Source organism: Chaetodon auriga, chromosome 12, assembly GCF_051107435.1.
Source record: "Chaetodon auriga isolate fChaAug3 chromosome 12, fChaAug3.hap1, whole genome shotgun sequence".
NCBI lineage: Eukaryota > Metazoa > Chordata > Actinopteri > Chaetodontiformes > Chaetodontidae > Chaetodon > Chaetodon auriga.
The window spans coordinates 17,887,252-17,910,330 of NC_135085.1; the positions used below are offsets into that span (position 1 = coordinate 17,887,252).

Sequence of the window (23,079 nt, forward strand, 5' to 3'; positions counted from 1 at the left end):
CTGAGTGTGTAGTCTCAATCGACCAAGCTTAAAATATACTGGATCCTACATTTCCCATAATGCAATGTCATGGGATTGTTCATTTCTAATAACCTGTCAATTGTTTTTCTCAGTATACAATTTAGTCGTGACTGTTACACGACGACAAGAGTGACATCTAGCGTCCACCATAGGCGCTGCAGGGAGCTCAGGTGGAACGCAGCCTCTTAGGACGCATTCGGTTACAATGCTCACCACCTTTTTTATTTCGTGTATGATGCATCATGAATCTTAAACCAAGTTGTTGTTGACTGTGCTAACAGACGAAAATGAATACACATTTTTGTTGACGCCGTCGCTGTTAAATCGTTTCAGCAAGGTGGAGTAGAAGCATAACCGGACGCAGCCTTCCAGTCCCGGTCACATGCTAGTCAAGCTGGATCAGCTGACATCAGCCAGCTTCTGCTTTTGATGCTCCTTCTCGTCCATCGACCGATAGCGCGTCTTTAAAGCATCATTTCGTTATCGTTGCGTTACTGGCGTCAGATTTTGAATTTGAGCGAAGGAGGTCTCGCTGATCCAGCAGGTTTAACCGCCGGATAGATGCTGCTAGAGTGGATGATGAACGGACACGCTATTCTTTATACGGGGGTCACTTTGGCCTTCTGGAGTACTATACTGATCGTCGGTAAGATTATATTTTCCATGTATATTTGTCAGATTATTGGAATTAATGAATTAAATCATCTATTTACTAGACTTATGCAGTAGTGACTATACAGTCAGTCGTTCTTTCTTCATTGCAAAACGCATTTGATGCATTTGACAGCTATAATTCGGGACCTGGCTAAATCATGGGACGAAAGCGGCTGCGGCTGTTTCCATTTTGTTAGCTTGCGACTGTTGGTAGATTAATTTGTCAATTGGTAATACGGTTAGTCATGCATGGTCGTAATTTATATTCCAACGACGCCAAAACGAAACTTGCTGCCGAGTAATGTCAAAATTTCACGGATTTAGTTCCATTTAAGATCTGATCCCATATCCAAGTTAGCATTTCGCTAACGTTAGCTTTTCCGTGCATTAAGCTAATGTCAGTTAGCCGAAGCGTAACAGCTTGCGGCAGAAAGTGTCAAACGATGGAAAGCACTGTTATATTTAGTTTTAAGCTGTGTTTCGTGAGAGTTATGATGGGATCCCGGGTTGATTTAGCTAAATCATTTCATTTGGCTAAGCTAACGTTAGCCAGTTATCTGGTCGTGTACTTCTATGAAGACTTTAAAACAGGAAGTGCAGCGGTTTTCACGTGAGAGTGAGCTATCACACTCAGGTTAGAACTTCTTTCCACGACTTTAACAAATAAACGTGACACTGTTTGACACACGATTCAGGGAAAACGTTTGTTAATGCAGTAACATACTGTAAATGTCTCGACTGAAGGACTCTCTCGTTTTCATCCACCAAGTTCACATCTAATGTGCTGATTTTTTTTTTTTTTTTTTTTTTCCCACAGGTATCTGCTATACCATATTTGACCTTGGATTCCGCTTCGATGTGGCATGGTAAGCAATCCTGACACAAATGTACAAATTATTTAGTATGAACGGGGTGACTTTGGAACAAAAGAATATTGAATCATGCAGTTAAACACTGACCCAAACAGGACTATCCAGGCTCCCAGTCATCATCATCCTATCCCCTGTCAGGATAAGACAGTTGGCAAGATGTGATTTCCTTGCAGAGAGCAGATTTTGAAATTTGGGGCAGTTTAAAAGTTGTACCAAACAGACAGTAATACCCTAACAAAACTACACAGATTATTCCTTGATTGCACAATTTAAAGTATACTGCTTTACTGCTTCACAACAAACACTTCATGTCCAGCTGTTCAGTTTACCACAGTGCTCTTACTAAGCATTGCCTTATGATATTGCTGTGACAGATTCTGGGCCTGCCCTTCGTCTTGATACTTCAAAAAAAAAAAAAAAAACCCTCCACATCTCAGACATCCTCTCGTGCCGTGCACATACTTAAAGCATCGTCCTATCAGCTTGTCATATCAGCAGAAATGTTGATTTCGAGGCCATGCCAACATTTCATCTTGAACCATTAATCAGCCATTATCAGTGACGTGCCAATATTATCATGCATCCTGATTCAAAAGTCAACAGTTCATAAAATGCAGTCTTCATCTTCTGCACCTCTTCGCTTGCAGGTTCCTGACAGAGACTTCTCCTTTCATGTGGGCCAGCCTTGGTATTGGCTTGGCCATCTCTCTGTCTGTGGTGGGAGCAGCCTGGTGAGTACCGAGCGAGGAGCACACTTTTAAAGGAGCATTTTGAATGTGGAAGACACGAATGGTGAGACTTAGTCGTTCGTAGAATAATTTCCTCTTTCTTGAAATGCTCTGGAAAGTAGATGCTGTGCAAATGTGGAACTGGAAAATCTTAGCATTACCAAAACAGGAACACTGTTGAGTGTCTTCTGGAGGTTGTGCTTCCCAGTATGCTCTGAAATTAATTGGTGAATTATGCGCTGTAATGTCAGTTACCCTCAGTGTACATCATATCAAATGAAAGACTGTACAAATTAGCTTCAAAGTGGTCTGAACAAACTAAGCTGACTTCACAGGCAAAGCTTGACTGATGCACAGCCTCGTGTCGCCATACGTCTTCTGTTGCTCTTGAACACACCATAACGTCTGCAGATGAGGGTCTGCAGGCTGCCAAGATGCACATACCCTCAGCAGCTGTCCTCCAGAGAACATTGCAGAGAGACAAGCAAAACAAGCCACCCAACAATTCCTCTACTGAATCTGATTAATCTGCTAATTTGTATGATTGGTTTACAAATTTAGAATGTGGTCTTTTGCTTGTGGATGAAGACATAGAGAGATTAAAAATATAGAAAGAAGCTCCACTATATATGGGTGAAATCATCGATTCACCAGCAGGTCAGAGAGCTCTGACAGACTTCCTTTGATGTAGAGTCAACAAGCAGAACAGCTGCAGATAAGGGCCAGCTCAAGCCAGCGGTGCAGGACACGCAGCAAAAACTGCAGCCACTCACGGCTCAATACACCGCTGAGCCGCTCTTAGCTTGTTGTGTCTGTGTAGTGCCTAAAGAGTACATTACATCTCTAATCTACATGTTGGATCAGTGGACATCTTGGACATGACTTCCTCTTGTTCTGCATCCTTTAGAGTCTTTTTTTACAATCCCAATTCCAAAAAAGATGGGATGCTGCTAAAAACATTCATAAACCAGAATGTGATCATTTGCTTGTCCTTTTTGCCAGATAGATGAAAACAGTACAAAGACAATGTATTTAATGTCTGTCGTGCTGTAGACGTTGTGCTGATCGTTGGTTTTGTTTCCAGGGGGATCTACATCACTGGCTCGAGCATCATTGGTGGTGGTGTCAAGGCTCCACGAATCAAAACCAAGAATTTGGTCAGGTAGGCTCATGCAGAGACTAAAATGTTCTCTTCTAGTTTATATTTTTCATATTTAATTATAGAATATGTTATGTATCGACATAATCCTGGGTCCTGCTCTCATTCGGCTTCCCACCACTTTGTAGTCAGTGAACGAGCAGAGACGAATGCCTGTCAGGTGAATTACGGTTTCACCAGTCATCCACCGTCCGTGACCGTTAGTCTACGACAGCACTTTGTCGTGACTGCGCAGAACAAGCTGCCGGTTTAAAGCCCAATCACTTCTCCTCCTTCGTTCTTTATGTCTCCCTCCAGCATCATCTTCTGTGAAGCTGTAGCGATCTACGGGATCATCATGGCCATTGTAATCAGCAACATGGCTGAGGTAAGCAAGGAGCATATTCACTGTTCATCATCAAGAAAACTGCAAGAATGAAAGCATTATACATACGGAACAACAATAAAATAGAGCAAGGATGATTGTTTGGTTCAAAAAATAATCTGGAAAATAATCTTTTATTTTATAGAACTTCAGCGGAACAACCCCTGAAACCATCGGGGCAAGGAACTACCAAGCCGGTAAGAAAAGGGACATGAAGCGGCCAAAAATCAGCAGCAGCAAATCACTGGTCATCAACACACTGCAGAGTTTTAACACATTCAGTGTTCACCTTCAATTTCATTATCATCCGTTCTCACTGTCTGATTTCCAAACATGACCGGGAGTTAGATTTCTGTAGCATCAGTCTTTGACTCGGTTGATTTCCGTCCTTCTAGGTTACTCCATGTTCGGCGCTGGTCTGACTGTGGGCTTTTCCAACCTCTTCTGTGGCATCTGTGTCGGCATCGTGGGCAGCGGAGCAGCGTTGGCGGATGCCCAGAACGCCAGCCTTTTCGTGAAGATCCTCATTGTGGAAATCTTTGGCAGCGCGATCGGTCTGTTTGGTGTCATCGTAGCCATTCTGCAGGTGACTGAGAAGCTTTTGCTCTTTTTCCTGAGAGGAGGAAACATGGAGGCAACAGTGTGTCCTTTTGTTTCTGACTGTTGTTGCAGACTTCTTGAGAAATCTTATCGCAGAGATCCTAATTATTTTCCCAAAAGTCTGCATGGATCTTTGTGGTATTGATGTGATGATTCAACCCGTTTCTGCATGTGAAATTCTGTAATAACTGGTTTCTGTTTCTCCTCCCTCAGACGTCGAAAGTAAAGATGGGTGACTAGAAGACGCAGCCGCTCGCTGAGAAGATAAAAAGACACTGCTGGAAAATAAGATGGATTATTGTGTAAATACATCGTAAATTATTTAAATGTCTATTTGCCTGGTATTGTTTTTAACCATCGTTCATGTGAGAGTGCCGCACACGCCTGCTGTCTTGTCTATAGAGAAACATGAATGTTGAAGATGAAAACTGGGTTGAAAAATCACCAGATGTCAGTGTTTCCTGTGCGCTTTTGCGCCTGAAATAAATGAGTCAGGGCTGTGACGAGCGGCACAAAGCCAACGCTGGGAAGAATTTAACTCCTTACCGTCTCCGGATTTAAGGATCGCTTCGTAGACGTTGCGGCATTTTCATGACATCGTTTTTTTGGGGCCACTCTTGGATGAACGATGAGTTAAAAATTACACTGTTTGAAGATATCTGTGTGTGCGTGTGTGTGCGCGTGTGTGTGTGTGCGTGTGTGCTGGACACGTGATCTTTTTTTCTTTCTTCCTGTGAAGCATGAGGGTGTTTACCGTTGTGTTTATTACTGTAGCCTGGTCTGTCACTTATTTTGTTTTTGTAACTGTTCTTTGCTCATGAGCAAGTGGTCCTTAACTCCACGCTGTGGCCCACATACAGTATTTGTCAGGCCTCCTGCTGTAGTGACACAGGATCTATGAAGTTCTGATCTGGAATCATTAGTAAGGTCTTCAGACAGTTGGACAAGCTCTTTGGGAGGCCGTCATCGAGGCACAGCTGCTCTGAAAGTGTCATCCTGTCATTCATTTCCTTTCTTCCCGAAAGCGTTATGGAGCTGATGTCTACATTTGAATGAGCCAGCGACACTCAGGCTGAGTTTTAACCTGATTGCGAGCCTTTTCGGTAGTTTTTACAGAGATGAATTGGACATGGAAATGGTTTGCTCACTGTTGGCCAGAGGGACGTCAAAAGAAGGTGGAGACACAGAATGCTTTTCTTTGAACGGACCCCTCGTCCAATGTGTGACTTTAGCATGTAGCTGACTTTTAGGGAACCTGAAATTTATCAGATCACACCTGAACAACATCTCTATCGTCTTTTTCATGTCACTTATTGTCTTAGAAAGTTTATTTTAGAGAGCACCTCAGTTACTAGTATTACCTTACAGTCAAGAGTAACTGTTAGTATTTGCTGTAGCGTCACCATCGTTGTCCTGGAGGTCTTTAGGGGACAGGTCTTTGCATAGACTGGTCCTCTGAGTCTCAGGTGGTCCGGCTCCAGAAACTCTGGCTCCATTACAAAATCACACAGCTTGAAGACAAAAAAATCACCTTCTACAGTTCCTATTTCTTTATTTTTGTTAACCTGTCTTGTTTTGAATGTCCATCTTTAACACGTTGAAGTCTGCGTCCCCAAAATTATTTTCTAACATTCCTTAAAGAAGCTTAATGTGTGTGTGTGTGTGTGTGTGTGTGAAGCTTTTTCTTGTGTTTGGGTCGAGTGCAATTTGAATGACAAAATTAGACTCCTGCTCCATCACAACAAAGCCATCATTAGATCTCTGTCATCAAAGCGTGTACTTTTTATCAGCCGGGCGCCACGCAGCGGTTCATCTGTTTCCTCTTGATGCTGACTTGTAAATCTGGCTAAAAGGATTGTTCCTCTGAACCTTTGGCTGCCGGCTGACAGAAGAATCAACTTGATGTGGGCACCGAGTGCACATTTGGTGACACTTTTTGTTCTTGATGTGTCATTTGAGTTGAGATGAAAGACCGCGGCTGATTGTGAATCGTCTCAAATCTTTCCTGTAATTTTCCCTCCAGCCCCCTTGTGGAGTTGTGAATGGGTTCAAACCTTGAATCTTTACATGTGGAAATTGGATTTTCTTTAATATATCCAGTCCTGGCCTCCCAAAGGTGTCTAAGCAGCAAGATCGGCTTTTGCCCTTCTGATGGTTTTTACGATGAAACCAGGGTTTGAGGCTCAGATTCCTTCGGTAAACCAGGCTCAGCACCAAACCCCAGGCTTTCAGTGACTGTAGTTGGTACCTTGTGTGCGTTATGTTGACGTGATGGTGATCAGAGAGTAACTCATTGTTTCTGAAATTGTGTATGATAATAACAAAACACAGATCGTTCTTCTGGCTTCATAAATGTCCTTGAGAAAATAAAATGGTCCAATCGAGATGTTTGGATTTGTTTCTTTTTCGTATCCATACTCATACTCTGGTTTAGGTAAACACAGGTGAGTGTGTGACCCCGGTCACTGATGCTCATCTGGCCTCCTGCAGTGTCTTCTTCTGTCCACTAGATGGAGCAGAAAACCACAACATCTGTCCTGCTGGTTAAACTGGAGCACTCACTGAGGAGTCAGTAGAGGAAACAATGAGGCTCATATCTCCTGTTAGTTTCTACTAACTTTACCATTTACTGCACGAGATCACATCATATCTGACAATGAAGACCATAATTGTGAATATCGTCAAGCCAGATGTTTTATTCCCATCTTAGAGAGACCATAACAAAGAAACAATCAGCTGAATCTAAAATATCTAGAGTTGAATAAACAAATACACTAGTTATTTTAACTAATTTGTTGACTAATTGAGTAAGAGGGGGGCAGCTCTGATAGCAAACCTTTAAAATATGATCATTACAGCTTAAAAAAGTGCTGCAAGAAGTCCATCTGCATTTAAATAAAAATCATAAGGTTTAGCATGTGTTGTGTTTGTTTATTTAAACAATTTTAAACAAATACCATATTCATGAATGTTATTTTGATGCCAGATGTTGGAAGGAAGTTTACATCAACACCAAATGGCTAATGGCTTATTCCCAGTTTTAAGAGACTGTGCGAAACAACCAACTTAATCTAACATATGTATAATTTAATGTTAATGATTATGATAATCAAGTAGAAAAAAAGTGTCTTACTCAACCATATGATCAATTAGTCAAAAGGAGCAAGGACAAAATTAACAGCAGACCTTTAAAATGTGTCATTTTAAGGTAAAAAGAAAAGAAAAAAAAAAAAGAAAAAAAGTTACATTTATCTGAGGTTATAAGGTGGGGTGGGATGTTTATGTCTGTATATTTGGAGCAATTTGTATTAATCTTGTCTTCTGAAGCACTATAAACCACATTTGTGATTATTATTGTGATTACTAAACAATGATTAATTAGTGGATTAACTGAGTAAGATGGAGCAACCATACAAACTGTTAGATCAAAAATGTAAAATATGATCATCAAAGGTTAAAAAAAATAAAGAGCATCTGAGGTGAAACAAAAATCAGAAAGTGGAGACATTTTTTTTATCCTTTCTTCTTACTGTCACACTTTAATAAAGTGCAATATAAATAAAATATCTGATTATTATTCAAAAGTCATGCTATCTTCTCTCTGTGTGGCTTTCTGAGTAAAGTAGGTTAGGAAGTGATCAGCCTCCCCTGCTCATCAGGCGAGCAGAATAAAAAGAGAAAGCGCTGCTGGACCATCCGGGCTTCCGTAGGCAGCAGGAGCGAAGGGACCTGCTCGCTGCCTCAGCCTGAGAGCATCCTTTTTAATGCTTTCTTATCCTCCTCACCAAAACACAGCGGGATGACGGAAAATCGCGGGGATAGCATCTCCCTGCTCGCCGGTTTGCGGTAGAATATGGTTGCGGGTTACGTTAGCCGTTTGGCTAGCGTAATGCTACACAACATGAGGCTGTTTTCCTGAGGAGGAGCTCACATAATAGCCTGTCTGTGGAAAGAATATAGTTATCCCCACGAGCAGAGCGAGCTGAGCTCAGCCTCGAGCTTTGAGTTTTCTTCTTCTTTTGTTTTTTTTACGAGCAACGTTTTCAGCAACAAAATGCTCATTGACAGTTCCTGAGGCGAATCCTCCGCTCGGAGGAGTGAAAGCAGCGGTGCTCCAGGACAGAAGATGCTCAGATAGAAGTGGTCGCTTGACAGCATCAAGGTAGGTGCTCAGCCTCCGCTTCCCGGGACGCATTGTTTCCGTCAGCATCGCACGCTTTCCCTTTGTTTCCTCCGCACATTTCCCCTGCCATCCTGCCACCTTCTCCTGCCATTGAAGCTGTGGATATTACGGGGCTGTGATCGCACGCGCTGCCCCCCCCCCTGCCCCTCTTTTGTTATCGTGCACATTTCCACAAACTAGCAGCATCTTTCCACCCGCCATACTAGGCTCCGCTCAGCCTCCCTGCACTGCTCTCCTACAGTAAATGAAGCATCCCGGCACACAGTCAGCTGAGGGGAAGCTTCAACCAGGGCGTTTGGGTTCAATCTGGAGCTCCTAAAGCTCTTAAAATCCACTTTTCTTGCCTGAAATTGCTTTCCCAATTTTAAAGAAAGGATGCAGATTGTATGGGCGCCAGCATCTCTTGTCTTATGGTGTGGTCACACTCTAAGAGGACCAGTGTGCACAGGCAGCCTAACACTGGGGGATTGAGAGAGGAAGAGGAGGAGGTGGACCGGGCGTCTTCATCATGATGCTTAACCTAAGCAGGCGTTTACACAGAAGCTCTGCACCTTGATCGTAATCCAGTCTGACATCTCTCTCGTTCATGACACTGTGTCCCTTAAGGGCCACTGCTATGGAGGATATAGCAGCAAGTGGACTGGAACTACCTGGCTTTGTGCTCGAAGTTACTCCCTTCGGTGTTGTGAGTTTCATCCAGTTTAAATGTTCCCTTTAATGCTGCATTTATTTAGTGAGTGTATTGAATTGTACTTCAGTGTGAGTACAATGTCTGTGCTCATATTTATGGTTTCAGAGCTGGGTCAGATACCCACAGGAGTAAGGCTGCAGCAAAGCCATTATTTTCATAAAAGGTGGTGTTATCAAATTGCTTGTTTTGTCCAATCAACAGTCCGAGAGAGGCAGAAAATAAAGGAATGTGTGGTACTTCACTTCTGTGTACTCTTGTGTGCATCTCGCGTGCATCAATACAGCCTGGAAGAAAGTTTTTCCACTTGATGAAACAATCTCAAGCCAGGGGCCAGTTGTTCGCTTGCTCTGGAGCTTTTGGCTGAATCACACAGTCCTCGTCCGTGGATCGTGCCCGCTCAGCCGCCTCGTACTCATTTTCGCTGAAGATGTTTTGACATGTCACAGCAGGAAAAGCGTGAATTATAAAACTGATGACGGCTGAATTCTATTTAGCTGCTTCGGTTTCAGGCTCCTGGTGTTTTGCACGCTGGCTCACTGTCACGCTGTCATGACTTCCGCAGCCATCCTTAATGTTTAGGAGCATCTGTGCTTTTCTTATTACGACAATGACAAAAGGGTGGATTTTATTGACTCGACACAGCTGAAAGCTCCTGAACAAGCAGGTTAGTGGACCTTGAGCGGGGCACTGTTTTAGCGTCAGCACACTGGAGCACACATCTTGGTCTCGTTTAGTTCACTCATGTGCGGTGATATTGCAGAAGCATCGTTTGGCCATCTGCTGTGAAAACCTGTGTTATCTCTGACTTGACTCGAGGCTGATCAGATAGCGGAGAGGTGGTGGTGGTGGCATCAGGCTGTGTAATTACAGGTGGCTGGGTGGTGTTTCTTTTATTTATTATTTAATAATTTTTTTATCGTGTGTGTGTGTGTGGTAGCATCTCCCTGCAGGCGTGCAGGTGTGACTGTTTTCTGATAACTGGATATCACATGATGTGTCCTTTTATAAACAGAGCTTACCGTCATGCACGCTCCGGTGAAGGCTCACTGAAATGCATCAGCCAGATTTGCAAATGAACCTACCCCAAAGATGCACACACGAGGTGATCCTTTAACTGTTTTAAATACAGACAAACGTAGGTGGCAGGGTGGTCTTTGTGGGTAATCCTCCTCGAACCAGAGGGTCACACGTTAAGTCAGCGTTGCACCACCGGTTCATTAGTTGTTAAATTTGTCATTCCTAAATTCTTGGTATGTTGCTAGGAAACATTTGTAAAGTACATGGGAAGTCACCTCAGCAACTGGTTCCCAACCTGGGGTCCCCGACCCCCACAAGGGTTCAATAAAGCTTCATGGGGGGTTGCAAAGTGTGCTTGATTGTGAGGGGTGTAAGAAAACCCTTTTTAAAATACACAGAAGGCCTATATTTTGGCATTTCATTCATTTCAAGGTGTTATTTTTATAGTTTATTGTATTTCTTAAGATATCTGCTTAAAAATCTCCCAGGTTGAGGGCATGACGACGACCTGAACACAAGCTCCGTTCACAGAGCCTCCACTCTCTGCTGAACGGCGTCAGAAAAGTACGCAGCTAAAAGAGAGCTAACACAGCAATGGCCGATCTCACAAGCCTATTAAGTATGTATGATTGATAAAAATAAAAAAAGTACATAGTAGAGAGAGAGAATTGTATCCAAAGTTCCCGAAAATATCAAGAAAACTCATCCTTGATGCAATATTTAGAGGGAATAATCTGCTCAAAATTCAACCAAATCTCTCGTTTCACACACTGTAAATGTCCTGCACTTACAGCCTTCACTGTTTAGGATAATTGTACAGTTTATCAGATGGTCTGTACTGTTGTTAACTGGGGTAACGATATGTTAAACTTACCTGCCAATTCTTTGTAATATCAGTATGACTCTATGATTTAGATATGGGTACGTGGAGAAACATGTTTTTCAGATTTAGTTGTATTCATGACTTAAGCATGAGCATCAAATATCTGGTTATGCTAACCTAACTGATCATTTAGCCATTTAAGCTAATACCGTTAGCATAATGTTGTGCTACATGTTTTGTGTTTTTTTTGTGAACTGCAATTTAAAACTTCCCAGTTTACATGATTATTAAACAGCATTTTGATCAAATGTCAGACAGTTTGAGCGTGTTTCGTAGTGCGCTCTTCAGTCTAAATGGTAAGCTAGCGTTAGCTTTGTCGGTTATCTCATTTAGCTACAGTTACAGCTGGCAGTTAATTATTTAGTAGCAGTTGATCTCTAAGTAAGACCCAACCTGTTTTCATTTAGTGAAAACAAAACTTCATAAAATGTCTAATTTGAGCTCATTTTGAACTTACAAAGAGCTCAAGAAAAATGTCTCTCCATTTCAGGGGTACACATTTCTAAGTCGAGGCTTGTCCCAGTGATATTTTTTATAAACCTAAATCTGTGCTGTTCCATGAGCTCTGACTGAGGGTTAATATATCTTTATGACAAGAAGAAATAACTGTAGAAATGTTTTTCAGCCTAAAGCAGCCTCCTGTGTGCTGTGGCCTGGCTGGCTGGAGTTGTTCTGCCACTGTTGTGACCGTTCGGATCAGCTTTGAGTAAAGACTATGATCAGGTCCTCCGTGGTCGTTCTGCCTCTGTTCAGCCCCGCACAGAGGAAAGTGCAGCTCTAGATGAACCTGCTGCCATCTTTCGTGAAGCTCAGTGATGTAAACGTAGTGAAGTGAAGAGCAAACAGCGGGTTTCAGTTCGGTTTCCTCAGGTTCACTGCTTCTCCTCACTTTCCTGGACAGTACAGATTCTTCTGATCGTTTTGTGTTGGGATTTGTTGTCACCTTTAAGTGAATTTAAGTATCAGATCAGACTCTGAATCAGCAGATATCCAATACTGACTGTGAAGGGCGAGACGGTTTACTCTGTTAGCACTGTTGTCGTGTCATAGACTGATTCCTACCATAGCTTCAACCTGAGTTGATTAGAGGTTCAATCAGCCAAGAAGTGGAAAATACCTGTGAGGTGTTGCCATTACTTTAGGAGTTGTAGGAGAAGTTTGTCTTCAGGGCTGTCTGGCAGAAAGCCTTTCTGACAGAAAGCCTCTTTAACACGTGTTCTAACGTTTAACACTGACTGTTGGTTTCACACGGGAACACAAACAGCAGTCTCTTGTGTCAAAGACCTACATTTGACCCACTCTGACCTCCTCACTGTGTGGACTTTGTCACTCTTTACACAACGTCACCTGACTTTTTAAGGTTTTCTGGCAGAAAGGCGCTTTACCCTTTCATATTTATTAAGTAAACTAAATATAATGTGCCAGTTAGAGAGTTTCAGAGGTGCTGCCAGGTGGATTTGGACAAGGCTGCCGCTTCCCTTTCTTTGTGCAAAGCTAAGCTAACCTGCTGCTGGCTGTACCTTCATGTTTAAGAGACATGTGAGAGGACGCCCAAAGTGTCAAAGTGTTCCTCGAAGGTGTTGGATTTGTCTTATTGCAGACAGTTACTGATGAGGACCCCTTCCTAGCCAAAGGAACAATAAGTAAAGCCAAAACAATCAGGTGCAGATCAAACTACAGGCCAGTCTACTAGTTACTAACAAGATTTTTTTCATCACTTTTTCATTGCACATTACTTTCTCTCTCACACACTCCAGCTATTCGCTTAATAGAGTAGCAAAAAAAAAAAGAAAAGAAATAACATCGAAGGACACAGGTTGATTAACCCGACAGACATTGAAAGCATAATTGGACAGTAGTGCCGTTAAGCCTAATGTCCCACTGATGTGTTAAGCCCCCCTCACCAAAAAAGACGCTCATTTAAATAAACTGTCTTTAAAACCCCTCACCAAATCCTCATCCCACTCCCTCTACCCACAATCCTTCTCCCAGTGAAGCCTTCCTTCCGCCGAAGCACTTCATTTATTTCTTTGCTCCGTTGCCAAATGAGCAGCTGGATCAGAGAGCGAGGGAGAGAGAGGGAGGGAGGGAGACATAGAGAGAGAGAGAGAGGACGGAGACGGAGAGAGAGATGATGATGTTCCCTCTGTCGTCTGTGGATCTGTGGAGCTACAGACGGGACTTTGTTGTATTTGCATAAGGCGAAGGCAGGCGGCATGCTGAGAAACAGCAGACGTGACTCTGGAGGAGAATTCCTCGAATGGCTTTCAGCATCCGACTTAACGTGATAATACTGTCGGGAGAGCCATCAAATACCTCTCCGTGCTGCAACGTCTCATTGATTTCATCTGCTTCTCGTCAGTTTTGTCTGGCTTAAACAAATTTACGGAAAACGCGAAAGGGAGCGGGTCCCTTAAAACAAAGCCGGGCACTTGTTCTTCGATGAGAGAGAGAGAGAGGAGAGGAGCAGGGAGGCGATGCGATATCAGACTTTTAAACAGTCCAACCTCCTTCAGATCAGGGACAGCTGAGAGGCAGTTTAATATCTGCATGGGCAGAGCTGAGCAGGGACGGGTCGAGCGCAGGGAGCACTGGAGTTTTGTTCTGATTAGCTCTGCTTTTAAAAACTCTCTTTTCTTATCTGCTCAGCTCTGGTTTTAGCTTTGTGTCTTTGTAGCTGCAGTAAAAGTCCACGGGCTTCACCAGGTATAATTTGTCTGTCACAATAATCAGATAACGGCACAGACGGATCCGTCGTTCGCTGTTCCTCACGTAAGAAACAGTTTGGTGAGCAGCAAATTAAGGTTTCACATCCTTGTGAATCATCGTCATTTTCACTGACAGGTGTAGTGTCACATTACTGTGATTTCACGAAGCGGTGGCAGTGGACATCCCGTGGACGCTCCTTCGCTTTTGTTCCACTGTAGGAAATTAAATGACAAGTAGTAAATAGAGAGGGAGGCTTAGGAAGGTCAGGCTAAGTGAGACATAATGTGTCCACCTGCTAATGTAATAACATTTCAGCCATGCTGGCAGCGCCGGTGCCTCCAGGGATGGCAGGGTCTTTGATCCAGACTGAGCACCCAGTGGGATTTATTCTCTGGGGATGAAAAGTCGCTGACTTTGGTGATTCCCTGACTTTTCCTCTAGTGCCATCATTAGTAATGATCGACTCAAACGATATTTAGAGAGCAGGGCTGCAGATGGCCGATGCGTCATGTCGATATCATGTTGTTGTTTTATTGGATCTGATAAAATGCCGCAGTTTAATACGAATAATAATAAAAAATTAGACTCAGTTGCTAAACTTAAAGTAATATATTTAACACTAATATTATTATTATTATTGTCGATCTTCACCCTGTCTGCAGTGCTCTTATTTTACGTAAAATAAATGTTCACAGGTAATCAACAAAACTTCTTAAAAAAAAGGTTTTAGTGCACTTAACAGCAGCATTCATCAGCAGACAGCAGCAGCTCCTGGTTTCTGAGAGGGAATGGAAATTTGTAAACTTAATAGATACAAAAATAATGAATGCATGCGGTCGCAGCCAGCAGCATCTCTTTGTTTTTGGTCCGAGTGAACATTTATTTAACACTAATGTATTATTCACAGAAAAGAGAAAAATATTTGAAAGTAATAAATGTGCATCGTCTCTGACGCGTCTGCAGACATTTTTTGTTTAATTGGCCTCATGAGCGCAGGTGTCGGCCGACGGCGATGATCTCAGAATGCAGACTTTTAACCACCCAACAGCAACACAAGACGCAAACTTGATCCGTGGACTCTGCTCAACTGACAGGATGTCAGGCACACGCTGTGTTTGGGAAAGTTTTACAAATATTCAATCTTCAAGGTTTAAAAATTCATAATCAAAACTGTCACAATCAGCCGAGAGACAGACAACAGCTTAGAAATCAGATGCTAATTAGGATGATTGAATTCGCCAGCAACAGCTATTACTGCAGCTGGTGAAACAGACAACCACCAGTTCGACAGACAGACAGACAGACAGACAGACAGACAGACAGACAGACTCTCCTCCCTGGGTGTTGTAAGCAGTGGACGGTGGAGGAGGTCAGAGGTCAGGCTCGCTCTCATTTAGCGCTCTTCTCCAGGCTTCACTCCTCCTATTTCCCGCTATTTATTTGCTCTTTGCTCTTCTCTTTCAGCGGCAAACTGCCTTCCTCCCTCTGTGTTTCATATTTGTATGTAAATATAGCCGTCTGCATATTGCATTTGCATCAACAAACATCCATGAAAGCGGCACCTGTCAGGATAAACCCGCCTCAGTGCAAACACAGTCTCAGTTCCACCTTCAGGCAGATCAGACACATGATTTTGCCGTGCACCTCTGGCAGAGATGCTGGGTATCGATCATGTAATCTACACTTTGGCCTTGAGTTATCAGATCCATCCCGTGGAGAAAATCAGAGGTTATCATGGGACAACCTTCTGCTGCAGACTCCCTGAGGTTTCCCATGTGGCTTTGCTGAAGCTGATCAAATGTGTAGCAAGTGTTTTTTGTTTTTTGTTTTTTTCTTACTTTCAGTTATTCAGCTGTCACAGTAACTGCAACCTCTCCCCCCTTTGTGCCACAAAGCAGATATACAATAAAATGTAAAATCCAGAGTGAAGCTAGCAGCTAGCGGCTACTCTGCGGCACAGAAACTGAAGTTTTATTGGCTGGTTTAAGAAGAGGGAAATTACTTTTCTGCGCTGAAACCAAGAAAATATTGACAGAGAAAGTGGCAGCAAGCATGGATGAAATTTAAGCCTCCATACAGGGTTGTTTTTAATCGAAATGGCCATATTTCTTCATTTGAAATGATTATATTAAGTGACCGCGACTTCCTCATCGATTAAAAACGATGCAGATGGGTTGGATTCATCAGTCCGTACTGATAGCTCTCAAAATCTGCCTGTCTGGACAAATCCACTGAAACCTGGCCTTGTGCACTGACTAATTATACTAATGTTATGAGATTAATATGATTTATTGATGTTTAAATTCCACACATAATCCATGGAGCAGCCGTGAAAACAGTCGGTTTCGTCACTCACAGTGCCACTGACGTTTCTTCAGTGAGGATGAGGGATGAGCCCGGTAAACCGCTGCATCCAGCCCGTTAATGAACGCCGAAAGGTCAGCGCTGTGGTGGAGGGGAGCTGAGTGGCTGATTCATTGGTGACGCGCCATCACGTGTTCAGCAAGACTGAAGGAAAAACAAAAAACCCAAAGAATCATCAGTGACTGGGTGGTGTGTGATAGAGGTCCTCTGGTGCAGGTGATAGTGGGCTCTCATGGGTGTATGTTACAGAGCACACGGCTGCAGCACGTTTCACTGATGATGACTTGATGATGATTGATTTTGACACAATAACTTGCTCATATTTAGCGGATAGATTGGAAACGTGTCACTGTCAGCTCCCTGCAAAAGCAAATGGTGACACATTGATGTCGTGATAAAAATGGTGTTTTTACACAAATTCAACCTGAACCCGAAAATTGATTGTTTTCTTTATTAATTAATTCTGCATTTGGCACGTAAAATGTCCAAAAATGGTCAAAAGCCCATCACAAAGGCAAGGTTTCAATCCAAAACCCCCAGATATTCCATCTATAGCTGGAAGTCAAAGGAAACCACCAAATATTGATATTTGAAAAACCCTCTTACTTAAAAAAAGAAAAAAAATCGGAAGTGTTTGTGGTTATTTTCTGTCGATCTCTTAACGGATTAACCGATCACGCGGCTAATTGTTGCAGCTTTATTTTGAAGGCAGAGAGAACGTGTGAGCGAGGCTGTATTTACGTGTCTGGCATGTTTGAATAGTTTATCATCTTTGATCTTAGCACAAGATTAGATGGTATCATTTATTGTGGGTCCGGGCTGAAACACAGACGATGCTACAATATGACAGTAGGTCATTTTCTTAACTCCTGCACAGTATTGTTAGCATCATGCCCTGCTTCTTAGTGACGTGACCCAGATCCTTCATAATGACAGTGCGTAGTGCGCTCTGCCTCTGCCTCTGTGTTTCCATCCTGTCTCTCCCTCCCCCGTCTCTCTCTTCACTTTTATGATATCACTCATTGGTTTGTGCTTTCAGCTGGGGGATATAATCTTCAGCGCAGGCCCGGCTAGACTGTGGTTTTCTTTGGAAATTGATTTGGAGTGTTGAAAAATGATTCTTTTGCAGGATTACGACGGCCTGCTTTACCTCTGACTAAATGTAAAAAAATTTAGATAGAGACAAAGAAGTCCAAAAATTATAATTTTATGAGACATGCTGCTTTTTACGTGGCCTCTTTTTCGGTGCGGCAAATGTAGACTTTTCTACTTTTTCCTAATACACGAGACGCATGCTGTTGCGGCTGGCGGTGCCAAGCCAAAGATAACTCCTGCTCGTCCCGCTGTGCACCCGTTGGTTTGTGGGAGATGAACTTGCCTACAGCAAGATGTGCTGGAGCCATGAGAGAGCTCTGAGGCTCCATACTATCAAGTGCAGCATGGCTAATGCATTTTTGATAAGACCGGGAGGGCTGGGTTGTAGGTTAAAAAGCAAGATGCCCGGGGCTCAAGAGACAGAGACAGAGAGAGAGAGAGAGGGAAGGAGGGAAAAGACAGAGGGAGAGAAAGATGCTGGGGCTGTGATCTTCATCCACCCAAAGATTTGGCTTTCACACCCAGTTATTTTTCAGAAGATATCTTTCTCTTTTACATTTCAGCTACTTTCACAGTCAAAATATGAAGAAATATCACGTTCACAGTGTTTAAGCCTGCAGTGATTATTTTCTTCTGCCACTTGGGGGCAGCTGGAACCAACACTTTATCCACATTAACACCTTTTCAGTGTTGCAAGCTGACCTGCTGATAGCTCTGTTTTTGGTCTCCACCAGCTCCTGAGGGAAATATTTGGCTCTTTAGCTGAGGCTGCAGTGTGCTAATCGCTAGTTATCTCACCACTTAGTCGCCAGCTGTGTCTGTCTGCTGTTCAGAGCTGGACAGGTTGTGTAAACTGGTTGTTAGTGCATTTTCACTGAAACAGCAGCTTGGAGATAAAGTTAGCTCTGGCTATGCAAGACTACAGAAAAAGCAAAATTGTCTTCAAATGAGGCTTAATGGTCATACAGTTTCTTGACTGCCCCTCAATATTAGATGTGGGTCTGCATCAGATGCTGCTAGCTGTGGACTGTGCTAACGCCTAATTCAGCGAGCTAACCAGAAGAATTCACAGTAAAGAACCATAAAATGTCAAAACTTATTGTTTCTAAGATTGAAGTCGATATCCATCCATCCTTGAGCTTCAGTTTGGAAGCGAATCCTGTCATGGCAGGACGTGACACTGGTGACGAAACCAGCCCATACCACCCACGCCTACTACCAGCCCCCCTAAAGCTCACCGCTTAATGTTTTGTCTTCTTTGTTTAATCGAAAAGATGGACGACAGATGTGCGCCGTACTTTTCTCGGTTAGGGAAGAGCGACCGATTTAAAAGCCATCGCGTTCGCCTCCTTTGAGTGAACTCCTGTGTGACTTTGACCGTTTTCACTGGTGTAACTGGGAAACTGGGCTTGCTTGTCATCACAGAAACGGATCATGAGATTGCGATGACGACTGCAACTTTGCCAATATCTGCCGCCTTCCCTTCGACACACAGCTCGGCTCGCTCGCCAGAGCAGCTCCAGTCTCTTTGTTGATAGGGGTTGATATTACTTGTGATGTGTAACCAAAGCATTTTAACATCTCATCAGACTCTGCATGAAAGCAAATGACATATTTCCCAAAATGTTCAACTCTTCCTCAAAGCTGCTGCAGAGTCTGATGACAATTCTCCGTAGCTTCATCGCTAGCGACACCTTTCTCAAACAAGTAGTCGTTTGATCCACTGTTTATATGGAAATATTGATTAATGCAGATTCACCCACTGAAGAAAGATGATGCGAGTGGTCCGAAGTAGCTGTCGAAGCTTTAAGACTGTTATCTGCTCTCTTCCACATCAGTTGGTAAAGATGAGTGTAGAAAATAAACAAAACAAGACTTGTAGCCTGAGGGCTCTGCTGAGAACATCTGCTAGAAACACACAAAGCGGGAGACCCGGGTGTGTGTGTGTGTGTGTGTGTGTGTGTGCGCGTGTGTGCGTGTGTGTGCGCGGTGGTGAAACATCTCTCAGTGCTGCTGGGAAAGGACTGCCTTCTGCTCTGTTGCATTAAACCTTATTATAAATGATCAATGATGATGCGACTGACAGGGAAATTACGGCCTGTGTACGGTCTCATGCTCTTCCTCCTTCAGCTGATGTGCATGTGGAGGAGTGGGCTCCAGACAATACAGCTGTATTGCTTTTATGGCCCACCATCAGTGCTTCTCTTCTGCAGTTATAGATTGATGATTTCAGTGCTCATTCGCAGCTTTCGCTCATCCTGATGCTCCGCTCTCCCTCCTTTCATCCCTCTTTGATCTGCCCCACGTGCCTCATCAGCGTGACCTACAGTAACGCCACGTGTGTCGTTGTGTGTCCGCCCTGCCGGCACTGACCTCCTAACATCTCTGGTGGCGCCCGTCCATACCTGAAACAAAACTAAAACTTCATTTCAGAAGTTCTGCGTGAAGGTGGTGTTGAAAATGACTCGTGTTGGACGGCGTGTTACCTGGTGAGACTCACCTGGTGCTGTAGGAGGGAAGCCTGGAGCAATTAGAGGGGTGAGAACAGCTGTGAGAACAGCTAGAAAAAGAGGCAGAGGTGTGTGTGAACGCGAGAGGTGTTTCTCATGATGAACATGCAGACATCTTCACTGCAGTGCTCTGATATTAAAGAAAATGAAACTTTAACTTTAACCTAACTGACCTCGCCTTCAGAAGCACTGATGCGTTTCTTTTTAAGTCACCTGAAGCGTCTCTGTTGCACTGCAGGCAGCAAAGTTGCAGCATCGCAACAGCAACGCATGATCGAGTGAATTTCATATTTGCTGTGGTCTGTGGACAGAAAATTGATCGACTACAAGTTAATTTTTATGTTTTTGGGAGTTTTTTTTAGAACAATTTGGAAGTTTTGGGGTTCCAGCTTCTCAGCTGTGAATATGGGCTGATTCTCTCTGTCCTCTATGATAGGTTACTGAATATAAAATCAGTTTTGTGCTGTTTGTAATGTACAGACTGCTCAATTACGCAAGAAAATCCTAAAAAGCTTCATCGGTAATGAAAATAATTGTTCGCTGCAGCCCCAGTCTGTCATATGGAGAGCGGCTCGTAGGACAGCTGTCACATCCAGCTCAGTGTTTTTATGTTTATTCCATTAATCTGCTGTATTAAAGTCATCTTCTCACATGTCGCAGAGCTTTTTTGGATTTGTTGAGTTTTGGTGTTTTCTCCTTGATAAGCTGAGCACATGATTGTTTTCGCCTCAGAGCACTTCAGCTGTGGCTGCTTTTCCAGATTTTAACAATATGCATGTTGCAAAGAAATTTCAGTCTGCACCGTGGTGCACATTTCTGGTTGAAATAGCTAAAATACGTGGTGGTGATTCCTTTGAGGAGAATGTGTGTGCATTTTTGATATCTGACAAACCGGTTCCTTGGTTTGAGGTGAGGAGAGCGGCCAGAATATGGAAGCCTTTTCGTTTGCACTTAAGGATTCCTCGATGCTGAAAAAGTCCTGAATCTGCTCTCTGCTCTCGACCCAGCTTGGGAGGTGTAGAAGAAGAAGTTACCGTGAGCAGTTAAAGTTCCTCAGGCTCGTTTTTGACCCTTTGGCCCTGCATGTATCTGCAGCTGGACCTGAACTCTGCCCACAGACGTTCAATTGCAGCTGACCAGCGGGGGATAAAAAGGCTCCTGAGCCGCCCGTCACCTAATGCTGTAAACTTCAAACAAAGCCCATCACAGCACACGGGGATGATTGTCATTTGTTGCTGTAAATGTGTGTGATCTCCAACCCAAAGCTCCACCAAACAGGATGCAACAGTTGTTTTCAGGCTAAAAATCACTGGTGTGTAGCAGAAGTCTTAATGTAATAGGTTTGTGTGTGTGTGTGTGTGTGTGTGTGTGTGTGTGTGTGTGTGTGTTTGGAGTTGTCTCTTCACATTAAAAGCCCTTAGTTCAGTCACAGACCATCTCTCCCTCCAGCATATGCTCGACCTAGACGCGATGAATTATGTACCCTCACAAATTACCAGTCTGGCCACCCGTCTGGCACCCAATTAAAATTTTAAGATACAGATGTTGTAGACGTTCTGCGAGCTTTAGTTGGCACTTCATCTGGATGTACTTTTTGATATGCGTGCGTGTGTTAAGTGTGAAAGTGAGGCATCCGTTACATTTATGTGACAAAAGCAGAAATATTGAACAGGATCTTAAAGAGTTCCTGCCAACGTTCAGCTGACCCTGACCAACCTAATGCCTCGATTTGAATCATGCGCGTGTCGAATATCCCTCCAGCCAATCTTAGATCTGTATTCTTGTGTATCCTCTGTCGCTAAAATCACATAAAATTCCACTTAGGTCAGGAATTCCTATAGTGAAAGCTATTATTCGCTTCTGTGAGAGTCACATCTGTAATCGTATACATGAGCGACTCTGCAGCGAAGCCAGAAACCACAGTACTACAACTAAACCCTGCAGTGTTATTAAAATGTAAATTTCAGAGCTGCACCTTAAAGGATGCATCAGCCAATAAATAAACAGACAAACAAACAGAATTTAACATTCAGCAGAGCGTTTTTTTTATTCAAAAATCAGGAGTTATCTCTAATGAGGGCAGAGAGACAAGCAGCTGATGTTATCAGGAAATTATACTTTGGTGTTTTTAATTGTGCATTTTTAATAAGTTTCATCTTGCAAAAAAAAAAAAAAAAAAAAGAAGAGGCAACATTTAGATTTTACATTTTCTTATGAGGTTTTCAACACATTTTTCCAAACACGAAGTTTGGAAGCCACTGATCTACATTTCAAAGCTCAGCTCTGTGGCTTCTGGCTGCAAGAGATCTCCATAATTATCCATACTTGATTTTTCTAACCACAAAAACAACATTTCAGCCCACCGAATGGCAAGCAGGCGCCACACTTTGCGTCACATGTCGTGCGCCGTCCTGTTCCCTCGACGCCCTGCTGCTTCCTCATCACGCTGTTTTAATTTCTGCTGACAGAAACAGTGCAGTGCAAAGAGAAATGTACAGTCCCTCCTGTTGCAGCTGATGGCAGCAAACCTAGAACAGGTGTGAAGAGTTTTTACTGAGAGTGCAGAAGAAGATACGAATCCAAATTGCATGAAAGTGTCGGCACCAAACAGGAAACCAGCGTTTGCAGATGCACCTTCTTGGCCTCTGGTGCTGGTGTCTTTGAGTGAGTGTTTATACGCGCTGTGATAGATGCAGCGCTGGATCTACGTGTGTTTGCGTACATACAGTGTTTGAAAGTGTCCATATTTAAAGTAGGAGCTTATTTGGCCTGCAGTTTTTGGCTTTAGAATAGTTTTTCGCTACCTTTGCAAAATGAACTAGAAATGGCGGTCTGTTCAGTTTCATGGTTTTCCCTCTCCGTCCTGCTCTTGTCTTTTCTGAGGTCAGTCGATCTCGTGCGTTTTAATATTCTATTAAAAGCTTTAGTTTGGGCGAGTCAACATCTTAAATTCTGGTTGAAGTGGTGCTCTGCTCTTTCATTTTTTTACCCCGCTCTTATGTGAAAACTCGCCTTGGAAGTTTGCAGAGTATTGGAATTGGGGGTTATTACGTTCAACTTATAGTCAGCAGTATTTTCTTTTCAGCGCTGAAAACCTGTCAGAAAGATAAGGTGCATAAGATTGTGAGAGTGAAGGCAGTTTAAAGTTTAACCAATGCCATCCTGAAATGGAGATTTCCTCTCAGCAGATGTCGGTGTCTCTCGGTATTCAGGTATATAAAAGCTCGGC

General features: G+C 43.2%; 2 protein-coding genes across 3 annotated transcripts in view; both read left to right on the plus strand.

Moving 5' to 3' along the window:
• The first annotated feature begins 391 nt into the window (after window positions 1-391).
• atp6v0b (ATPase H+ transporting V0 subunit b) lies at window positions 392-6,782 on the plus strand. Its single transcript, XM_076746041.1, has 8 exons — window positions 392-667; window positions 1,493-1,541; window positions 2,195-2,278; window positions 3,360-3,437; window positions 3,732-3,801; window positions 3,944-3,995; window positions 4,194-4,384; window positions 4,612-6,782. The coding sequence occupies exons 1-8, from the start codon at window positions 583-585 to the stop codon at window positions 4,636-4,638; spliced, it is 636 nt and encodes a 211-aa protein (XP_076602156.1). The 5' UTR covers window positions 392-582; the 3' UTR covers window positions 4,639-6,782.
• Window positions 6,783-8,038: 1,256 nt separating this feature from the next.
• The window catches only part of b4galt2 (UDP-Gal:betaGlcNAc beta 1,4- galactosyltransferase, polypeptide 2), a 164,180-nt gene continuing 149,139 nt past the window's right edge, over window positions 8,039-23,079 (plus strand). The window contains exon 1 of one of the 2 annotated variants that reach the window (XM_076746038.1): window positions 8,039-8,560. The gene's annotated coding sequence lies outside the window, so the exon portion shown is untranslated. Of the gene's footprint in view, window positions 8,561-8,754; window positions 9,267-23,079 lie in introns of those variants that run through there. The other variant, XM_076746039.1, reaches the window with a different exon arrangement.